This window comes from Caretta caretta, chromosome 1 (genome assembly GCF_965140235.1).
Source record: "Caretta caretta isolate rCarCar2 chromosome 1, rCarCar1.hap1, whole genome shotgun sequence".
NCBI classification, from domain to species: domain Eukaryota; kingdom Metazoa; phylum Chordata; order Testudines; family Cheloniidae; genus Caretta; species Caretta caretta.
Genome location: NC_134206.1, coordinates 62,845,461 through 62,856,030, shown reverse-complemented (window position 1 = coordinate 62,856,030; position 10,570 = coordinate 62,845,461). Strand labels below are relative to the sequence as shown.

Sequence of the window (10,570 nt, the reverse complement as noted above, 5' to 3'; positions counted from 1 at the left end):
AATCCCTGTGGAAAAGCCCAATAGTGCACTGATTTCATCAAGCATTCAGATCAAAGCAGAAATTATTTTTATATCACCCTTTTTACAGTGTTCTAAATGCAGTCTATGAGCAAGTCACTTTTTAATTTCTTCTACTGTTTTCTGTTCTATCTATATCATATGAGTTAACATTCTGGGTTTTTTTAAACTGACATCTTGATTTTTACCATATGAAAGAATCACTCATTAATTGTGGCTGAAGGACATTCTGAGTGCAGTAAAAGTGGTCAGATTTTATGAGCAGCATAGACTTCCTGTTGCAGGCTAAGGCGGGATCAAACTGGGTTTGTAACTGCAGATGAATGATAACTTCTTGTTGCAGTTACAGCCATCCCACTTACCCTGGACTGGAAACAAAGACAAATGAAGATGAAAAGGAAAAGTAACAGAACAATTTATAAATGAATTTTTTCACTTCTGACATGAGCTCATTTGGGCTCAGTTCAGTCCCTGGGAAACTAATTCTCCTTCTAATTTGTGTTTACAAAATATATAAATTGCACTAACCAAAAGGTAACATTTTCTCCAACTAATCCAGGAAATATGGGTCCAATCAGGGGGTGGTTGGGGTCCATTGGTAGGGCAAGGCTAAGGAAAGCTCATGATTAAACAAAAATGGAGACTACCTTCCTGTTTCGCCCCAGGAGAAAATGGTTCACAGAGCAGGGTTGAGTTATAATAGTGGAGCTCTGTGGGCATATGGGTGTGTGTGTGTGTGTGTGTGTGTTTGCATGCATGGGTGTGTTTTGGGGAGAAGTTCTGACCCTGATGAGCAAGGAAACTGTCTTGAAACAAAAAGCATCACTGGAATAACATGTTCAGTTCTGATAGCCACACTTCAAGAAGGATGTTGATAAATTGAAGAGGGTTCAGAGAAGAGCCAAGAGAATAATTAAAGGACTGGAAAACATGCCTTAGAGTGATAACCTAGATTGAGCTCCCTGAGACTAACAAAGAGAAGGTTAAAGGGTGACTTGATTATAATTTATAAGTACCTACATGGGGAACAAAAATTTGATAATGGGCTCTTCAGTCTAGCAGACAAGGATATAACAAGATCCAGTGGCTGGAAGTTGAAGCTAGACAAATTCAGACTGAAAATGAGACACGCATTTTTATTAGTGAGGGTATTAACCATTGGAACAGTTTACTCAGGGTTGTGATGGATTTTCTGTCATTGGAAATTTTTAGATCAAGATTAGATATTTTTCTAAAAGATATTCTGTTGTTCAAACAGGAATTAATTCAGGGAAGTCCTATGGCTGGATGATCACAGTGGTACCTTTTAGCCTCATAATCTATTAATCTAACAGAAACAATTGTTCCTTACCCTCAGTCACTCTGCCTAGTATGAAAGTGTAAGTCATAAATCAATCCCTGTTTTCTTTACCTCTTAAATTTAGAGTCAGGCAGATTTGTACATTGAAGATATGGTTAAATATTCCGCCAATGGCATTGAAAATCGAGCTCAGAGGCCTCTGGATGAAATTTGGCAGTGATCCATCAGTCCATCTCAGAGATGTACCCTTCAGAAAAGTAATACAGAAGTTTAATGAGAACTGCAGAGAGGACAGGTATTCTAATACTCTGCTGGGATTGAAAATGAATGAAGGAGTGTGAGGGGGCTTCCACAGAAATGTGTGCATACCCTTATTGCCTACAGTCACATTATTGGCCTGTGGAGCTGCATGAATAATTCATTTTGAATAATGTATCATATTCACTTCACCTGTTCTTCCATTTGTGAATTGTCCTCAAATAGATTGCAATTTTCCTGAATCTGTTTGTTATTCTGAATCAGTCTATAACTCACTTATGACGAGTTCATTGCAGGTATTTGGTGTTCAATTTTTGAGATGTTTGGAATGGACACTGAGAACATGGTACATTTCTGGTTCCTGATTGCATGTATATAATTCATAGAATCAAGTTTCTAGTTCAAATAGTAATGATTACGAATATGAGGTTCACTTTCTTTGAATATTCCACTAATTGTAAATTCATTGTATCAACAAAAGCCCCTACCATAAACTCATTTCCTAGAATATTGCTGAGAAGACAGTTCAAGTGAATTCATTACAAAAATCTGAATAAATATATTCACAGAAGCTTTTGATAGTATTAACTCATCTCTACTGAGTTTACATTCTGCCAGGCAGAAATTAAACCTAGAGCCCATTATCCACATGCCAGTTTATCCAGTGAAGCCTGAACTCAGGTCATCCTGCAGTTGTGGGCTAGTGTTGGCTAAAATGTGTGTGTGGTGGGGGGAGGATGGGGTTCTGAAGAATTTTTTTGTTAAAAAATCAAATCTGAAAAAAAAAGTGCTTATAGCAGCTGAAAATATTTTGGTTTTCCGCAATCGAAAACCAATTTTTGGGAGGGGGCTCAAAGCTAAAAATATTAAGTTGATATTAATATTAATCACTGAAAATCAATACATTTTCTATGGAAAATTTTTGCTCATCCCTTCTGTGAACCTCTCCCAGCTGGTTATTGTTTTCATGCCTTTTCTGAGTACACTTACCTTTTGGTGACTTCCTCCTGTCCAGAACTGGGTTGTCCTTTTGTCTGCATAACTGGCGAGGTTCACAAGGAAATCATTCTGAGCTGCATTGGAGATGCTGGTGAGGTGACCTCCCTCTGCTATCCTCTGGCAAACACTCTGCAGGGTAAAAGCAAATTCGACCCAGGGACATAGAGTGGGAAAGAGAGTGAGGGGAGAGTTTGTGAAACAAAAAGGGGAGAGAGAAAAGTGGAAAAAGTTTGGGTATGGGAGTGAAGAGGGAAAGAGACAAGAATATAAGAGAAAGTGAAAAGAGAAGGGCAGTGGAGAATGAAATAGAAAGGGGGGAAATAGGACATAAGAGAGAAAGTTGTATAAAGGGAGTAGAGAAAGACATACAAATGGAGCTAGGCTAGGCCAGAGTGGAGAAGTGTGAGAGGAAGCAATAATGATAAAGGGGAAAACAAGAACATTAAGTGTGGAAAGCAGAGAGGGCAGAAAGGGAGAAAAGTAGAGAGAGAAAAGGAAGATGGAGAAAATTGAAAGGCCAAAAGTGTTTAAGAAATAGATTTTCTTCTTGTTTCCCCAGCCATCCACCAATCAAGATGGGGTAAAGAGTTCTCTTAACTATGTTCTGCTGAGTGGGATTGTGTGATTTTTGCCTCTATCTTCAGGTAAGAAGATGGTTTCTCTTTCCCCTAAGGCAGGAGGCCCCTTTGTCTGCAGCCTGAAATAAAGGCACAGTTTGCTTTGGCCCTAAGGAGCCCTTTGCCAGTTCACCTTGATGATTAATGCATTTGTTTTGTCATTTAAACTGAACATATTCTCATAGCCATAACCTCAGATCGTATAAATCTTTCTCTTTTTATTAAAGAGTTCCGTGGAAAGCAGCACCGCTAAGCAAACATTTACACCGAGTGCATTTGAGGGAGGTGTCTGCATTTTGAAAATTAGCATATTTTGACAATATTTTGAACTCCATCCTCCCCACCCCATATCAGTACATCAATATAGACCGGCCTCATCTGGTATAATTAGAACAGGGAGCGAAGTGAAGTCAGATTATCTTTTAGCAAGCCTCTGAGATTTGGAGGAACATAGACAAGGCAAAAGGAATTTTCTCTTCAGAAGTGTTTTTATGAGGCAGAGAGATAAAAGTTAAGCCTCTTAGGGATGAGTTAGCACATTCAGAGTGGGGGTGGGGCCAACTGCCTCATAAACAGGAAAATCACATAACCTTCTCTTCAGTTTGGTGTTAGGATTTTAACAAGGAATTAGAAATTCTCTGGCTTGTTCCAGAGTTTAGATGGAAAAATGCCAATGTTCAAAGGCAGTGAATCCTGTCCAGTGGAGAGAGATGGGATTAAATGAGAACTGTTTTCAGATTTCAAAAGATCTGAGAGCTGAGTAGGAGTTGGTTCATAGCCACTTGAGCATCTCACATGGCAAAGCTGCATGCTGGTAGCTCACCCACATGTTCAGCCCTGAAATGTGTATCAAGTACCTTCTGCCAGGATTGATACATTTCAGGTAAATCAGAAAGGAAGGAGAAAAGAAACAAAAAAGTAAAAGAAGATAGAACAAGGGGAGAGAGAGAAAATTCTCATTTTGAAGAACCTGGTACCTCAGCATCGGCCCATGTATTTTGCTCCTGGACAAACTTGTAACACTGGCCCATGTTACTGACCCATCCATCCTGACAGGGACCTTGGCAGAACAATTCTGACTCTAGTAAGGAGGAGTCAGCTTGAGCTGGGACTTGAATGTCCTTAGGTGAAGAATGACTGCCCCCAAATATGCTGTCCAAGAACCGGACATCACGACGTTTGACACCTGGGTTCTCGTCACCTATGAGAAATACAAACCGACTCCTAGATAGAGGTACCGGAAGAACAAAAGTCCATATATCTCTCTGGACAATATGTCTCCCTCTCACCTTGGATGTCTCTTTAAATCTATGTGAACTGAGTTATAACAGTCTATATAAAGTGAAACAAGGATGATTTACTGAATATAATTAGGAGCAAACGTACTAGATATTCAGTGGGACAATGCAAATTCAGCAAATGAAGCGCACTCGTCTTAGGAGTCAAGTTCTGATGAGGTCATAAACAATATTAATTTGCTGCTCTCATTGCAGGATACAATGGATCCACTTCTCTACTTCACAAAACCATGTCAGTGGTTGGTGCAATGCATCGCAGCTTGCTGATTCCTCTCTGGCTGTGCCCCTGGGAGAGACTGCAGGGGGTGCAGCAGGTCAGAACTGAAAGGCACTGGCGGGTATTGTTTGGTTCTGCAGATCAGGAGTATGTGTATTAGCAAAGCTTTGTCAGGGAGGACCCAGGACAGGACTAGCAATGTGAATTGCAGGCTGGGGCTGAGATGTATCAACACCATTAGGAGAGAAGGAGGAATACTAGAACAATACAGGTCTGTCAGGACAGAATTAAGATTAATTTTGTGAAACTTATTGCAGTCAATTTCTTTCCAACATCCTTCTTAGTAAACAATCAGCACAGTTGGATTCAACTTCCAAATATCATTGATTTCTCTCGCAAAACCTCATATGGTAATTTCCTCTACCTTAGAATCTGTTGTATTATCCATTCAAATTTCATCTTGTGGAAGCCCTATTTTCCCCTCTAGAGCTAGATGGGCCTGGCACTAGCCCAGCAACAATATGGGGAGGAAGGTGCACTGAACAATTTCATCCCACCACTCTCCCCTTGGAGCTCCCTGCCAGGATACCTGCACACTCTGGGTCACTTTCAGTATCTGGGGACTCAAGCCATCCCACAGGGGAGAGGGAGGGGGTGAATTATGGTGCTGGACCCTTCCTTCAACCTGCCTGATAACCAGCAGAGATGGCCAGGAGCAGAGAGTGGAGTGTGCTGCACCAACTTCAGGGGCAGTACAGGCATAATGCAGTGGTCATGCTTCCACTGCACTCTCTGGTCTTCCGTGAGAGATCCCTCCTGGAGCAGTCCTTAGGGTGGTGCAGGCCCACACCACCTCTATTGCAAGGGGAAGTCAACAGCACAATGGACACGCGCACACACACACACACACTCTCCCCCCCCCCCACCTTCCCCCAGCATCTCCTAGGCCTGTCAGTCTTAAAGCAGCTCATTCTCATTTTATCCCTGTCTCAGTCATACTCGGAAGAGTTGTACTTCTGGGTTGAGGGCAGGGTGTGGATCATTTGGAATTACTGAGGACCTTTTGCAGCTCTTTGCATGTAGAAAGGCTTGCACAAGGGCACATCACGCTAGACCTGGCTCCAACCTTTGCTCACTGTCACTGCATTACAGAAATATTAAACAATACACCAGATTCATTCTACGTTAAAAACCCCCAAAGCCTCAGAATTTTTGCTCTATTAACTTTAAAATAATTTTGTGCTGCTAACAACAGGAAGCAAATGGTGAGGCTGTGTTTCTTTTTTTGCAGCATCAGACAGACATTCTAGATGCATTATACTCACCTTCCAAGCCAGGGAGAACCAGTACGCCTAGAATCAGGAACAAAAATGGAAGGGACTTCATTGCTAGGAGACCTTGCGACACTGTTGCCTGCAATGTGTAAATATCAGGTAGAAGTTGTTCATCCAGGCACCTGACTGCCGGTCAAAGTAAGAAATGGAAGAGATCTGCCAGGGCATCTCCATTGGTGTCAGTGTAACGGAGGAGAGAAACAATGTCTTTACATCATACTCCATAGATGGTAGATGGTTTTATCATCAACATGACTCATTATGTTGTGTAAAATATTCAGAAGTGCCTAGGTGACTTGGGAGCCTGAGTGCCATTTTCAGTAGTGACTTAGGGCCAGATTTTCAAAGGTATTTAGGCACCTAATGATGCAAAAGACGCCTAATTGGGATTTTCAAAAGCACCTAAGCTGATTATGTGCCCAGCTCCTATGGAAAGTGTTACCCCTAATCTCACCTAGACTAAGCCTCTCCTTGTAGGCTTGTTCCCACACTGTGTTTCCTATTCCTTTGTCCAGTTAAGTTTCAAGAGTCTTCAGGAATGGGGCTTCCACCACTTCCCTTTGGGATTCTAACAGATGCCTCTGTCAGAAATGTTGCCCTGTGGTTCAGCCTAAATATTCTCCTTCCTAATTCTCTCCCATTATTCCTAGTTATAACTCTCTGTTCTGAATAAGACTCCTTCCATGGTGTTCACACACTTCAGATACACAGAGACAATTATGTCCTCCTCCCCGATTCCACCCCACGATTTATTAAGACAAACTGTACATTTTTTGTTCTTTTAATCTTCCTTTCTAAGTCTGTACCTCCAACTCCAAAGAGGGTAGACAGGAGTGAATGAATGAACAGCAATAGCACCCATCAGAGGCAGCTCAGCAACAAGTTGCTGTCCACTCACACAGGAGCTGCCTAGATGACATTTTTATATTCTAGTCTCAATGACATGCTGAACTAATGATGGACTGAATAGGAGGAAAATAGCTGCAGCGCTAAAATAACAATGGTAGGAGAGGGGAACAACCCAGGGAAAGGAATTTTGTCAGCATAATGAATGAGGATTTCTCCATGGACTCCATAGTTAACATTAATGTGACTCACATGGCTAACTCTGATACACAGCAGGCCAAACTCAACCCTAGTGTGACTTGGCTTGGCTAGATGCTGATCTTCATTACATTGGGGTCAAATCTCAGAATAATTCTATTTAATCCATTGGGGTTACTCTGGATTTACACAAGTATAGTGGAGATTAGAATCAGGTGCAGCGTCTTGAAAACACTCCCCCACCCCCAATGATTAAGAGAAAAAGTAAGAAACGTATAAAGCGGAAGCAGATATATGCATAAGAAAGACAACTGTTGATATGTGTGTATAATATAATAAATAGACTGAGAGAGACAGAGAACTAGAAACACACAGAATGAGGCATAGTAAAAAAAAAAGAGATTGATAAATACCGTGTTGCAGATTCTCTCTGTTTTTTCTTCCTTCTTTTCACTTTGGTGTGAAATAAAAACTGTGTCCTTGAGATATTTATGATGCCAGCTTTGGCAAGGATGGCTACTTCCTTTGGTAAATGAGGCCAGCTCTAATATTTAGCTTGAAATCTTTTTAGATAATCTCTCTCCCTTAAACAAAGATGGGTGGGGTCCAATTCTGACATCTGTGCTATTTTAAGCACCCATTGCTTGTTTAGCAAAGCCTTTCAGAAACACACCTTAATCTGAAGTGTCCACTGAGAAATGATATGAGAACAAATAAGTTCCCTTCACAACATGGGAAGAGGTAGGGCTGACCTTCTAGGATGACCCTTATAAAAATAGGCTACAGTACTGGTTCCAAATACAACAGTAACATCTATAATATTTGTGCCCATCATTGTAGAATACTTTGTCTAATGGAGGATGAGCAGAGAGAGAGAGAGAGAGAGGTGTCTATGTGTGAGTGTGTGTTTTGTAGGGCAGGAGCCTAGAGTTGAGAGAACATGGAAACTATATTTCTTATCCCGTCAGATGAAGACATTCCTTTCAGGACAAGGCTCAGGTCTGTTGATGAGGCAATGGAACAAGTCAGAGCTGAGAACCCCTTCAAGCTCCATTAAACATAGAATGATAAGACTGGAAGGGCCTCAGGAGATCATCAAGTCCAGTCCCCTGCACTCATGGCAGGACTAAGTATTAAGATACACAAGCTTCCCCATGACATACCGTTTTCTTAAACCTTGTCCAAACACCCTCATGTACAGTAAATACTTCCTGCATTCATTAAATGCTCTGAATCACACTATGTGATTAGAGCATAAGTTTGAGTTCATGCATTCATTTAAAACCCAAATATTTATTAAAGGAGTTGAAACGAACTCCTTTTCCCCTTTCTTTGTACAAATATAGTCTCATTGCCACCAGGTCCAGGGAGAGTTGTTCCCTAAAGCTAGTCCTGTCTCTTTAAAATTAAAGAGATATAGTGATTAGCTGGGGTGTATTCATTAGAGAGACCTCAGGGGATGGATCCTAGTGCCTCCTTAAAGATGGACTGTGGGTGGGACTGGTTCTGTATAGCTCCAGGGTGTGCATCCCAGTGGCAAATTTCCCTTTGTTTTATCTTACAAACAGCATATGAGGGCCTGCCTCTGCTATCCTAACTCACATTTAGAAGCATCTAATCAGGCGAGATACTCACAATGTGAGCAACAATTGCAGAGTCATATCCTTCATCACTAGGCTGCTTCTCCTGCCCTTCTGGGTAATGTGGTACGGGAAAAGGTGTTTGGTGTTTGTTCTGTGGTGAAGGACAGTGTATTAAAGGAGGATTATGTACTAAACCTATAAAATGATGGTAAATAAGTGATCTGAGTAGTTTACCCACTTCTCATTCTCACCATAATATATTTATAAGAGAATCAGTTTCTGAGTGCATACTGCATGCCGTTTACTATATAGCAAAATGTCTCTCCACTACCACTAGATAAATACATAGTAATGGTTCCAATTCATTTAATCAATGGATCGGACCTCTCCTTACTTGGTTCATGACTAGTCTGTGAACTGATAATCATTTTCTTGAATTTATTCATTACTTGAAATTACTCACTAAATACTTTCTGCAGATAATTCTCAGCCTGTAGATTATTTGTGAGCAGCTCATTGAGCGTAGTAAGAAATTGTGCTATTTTGATCAGACACATAAGACACATTGTACGCTTCCATTTCCTGCCTGGATGAACATAACTCTGAGAAGGAAGTTACAGAGCATGCATTTAAAATTTGCTTTCCATGAATATCCTGCAGTATTCCCTGGAAATTCACAGTTTCTGTGAACATTCCTATCCGTACATTCATTTGCTAGAATATTCATCAAAAGTAAAGAGAGAAAGTTGCTGTGTGGGACTTTCAATTGACTGAGGAGTACAAGTCCATTGAAAGTCAATAGGACTTGTGATTCTACCTCACTTAGGTACATTTGAAAATGTCTCCTGCTAACACAGATGAAGGACATTTGTTGATAAATTTGAAGGTATGTTTATAGAACATTTTTGTAGGATTCACCTGGGTCTATTCTCTGTTCTCTCTCCTTGTATCGGGCTGTCTATCTGCTGTTTGTTTCTCATAATATGGGCATGCTCCATTTCCCAGCACACCTGCATGGTGGATTCACTGTGCTATTGGAAGTGCTGGTCTTCAAAACTAAGTCATTCTCCCAACAACCCCAGCTGTCTTTGCACAAGTGTTTTTACAACCACAAAATAAAGACTGAGCAAAAGTTTCATTTAGCTGTTCAGACAACATCCAGATCCCCGGGAGAAGTAGAATGGTCAGACCCATTCCTACACAACAAAGATGGAGTCATTGTAAAAAAAATCAGCAGGTTGATGGTCAGAGGTTGCTCAAGGCACTTGGCCAACTTCCCAGAGTTCCTTGTAACGCTCTCTCTCTCCCCCTCTATGTTGCTAGGATATTTGTCAACAGAATGAACGTGACAGTTCCTGGGAGAAACTGAGTTTTGTATTAAGGCTGTCTTGTGTGGAAAAGGGAAGCTGTATTTCCGGGGGTGAGTCAGAGCTGAACAGAATTTGCTTTATGTATGAGGTCTTTCATATTCCAGGTAACTCAACGCACAACACTGTAAACTAAATGCTAGCAACTCACTAACAGGGTAGACAAACGCAGCAGGTGTTGTGCATTAAGCAGCAGCACACATAGCTGTAGATGTCAGAAGCAGTTCTCCTAAAAGAGAGAGCGGGGGAAATGTTGACCTGGATTAGCCTTTACATGCCTATTGGAAAAGTGCCATGGGATCTTTGATTTCACCATGGTCAGAGTGGGGTGGGATCACCTTGCTGTAAATAGCCTATGATTTCAGGAAAGATTTAATTGCTATGCTTTCCCCTATGCTTGAAATACCTTCCAAATCCTGCATACCATGTAACCTCCTTTTCCTTCATATTCCTCCTCACAACTCGTCTATTCCCACAGTCTCTCCAATGCTGACTCCTACACCCATGCTGCCCTTCTAACGTAAGTAGGATAATA

General features: G+C 41.2%; 1 protein-coding gene across 1 annotated transcript; it reads right to left on the bottom strand.

Moving 5' to 3' along the window:
• Positions 1–215: 215 nt before the first annotated feature.
• LOC125638485 (snaclec bitiscetin subunit beta-like) lies at positions 216–6,093 on the bottom strand. Its single transcript, XM_048854748.2, has 5 exons — positions 6,033–6,093; positions 4,170–4,393; positions 2,567–2,704; positions 1,430–1,565; positions 216–386 (listed from the first exon to the last, which is right to left on the bottom strand). The coding sequence occupies exons 1-5, from the start codon at positions 6,091–6,093 to the stop codon at positions 304–306; spliced, it is 642 nt and encodes a 213-aa protein (XP_048710705.2). The 3' UTR covers positions 216–303.
• Between the last annotated feature and the right edge of the window lie 4,477 nt (positions 6,094–10,570).

Excerpts from the sequence above, each read along its gene's own strand:
- LOC125638485 (XM_048854748.2), bottom strand. The coding sequence starts at position 6,093 with ATGAAGTCCCTTCCATTTTTGTTCCTGATTCTAGGCGTACTGGTTCTC. Across the intron at positions 2,705-4,169 it reads ATACATGGGCCGATGCTGAG|AGTGTTTGCCAGAGGATAGC; the intron begins GTACCAGGTTCT and ends TTTACCCTGCAG. Across the intron at positions 387-1,429 it reads CCTGACTCTAAATTTAAGAG|TCCAGGGTAAGTGGGATGGC; the intron begins GTAAAGAAAACA and ends CTTTGTTTCCAG.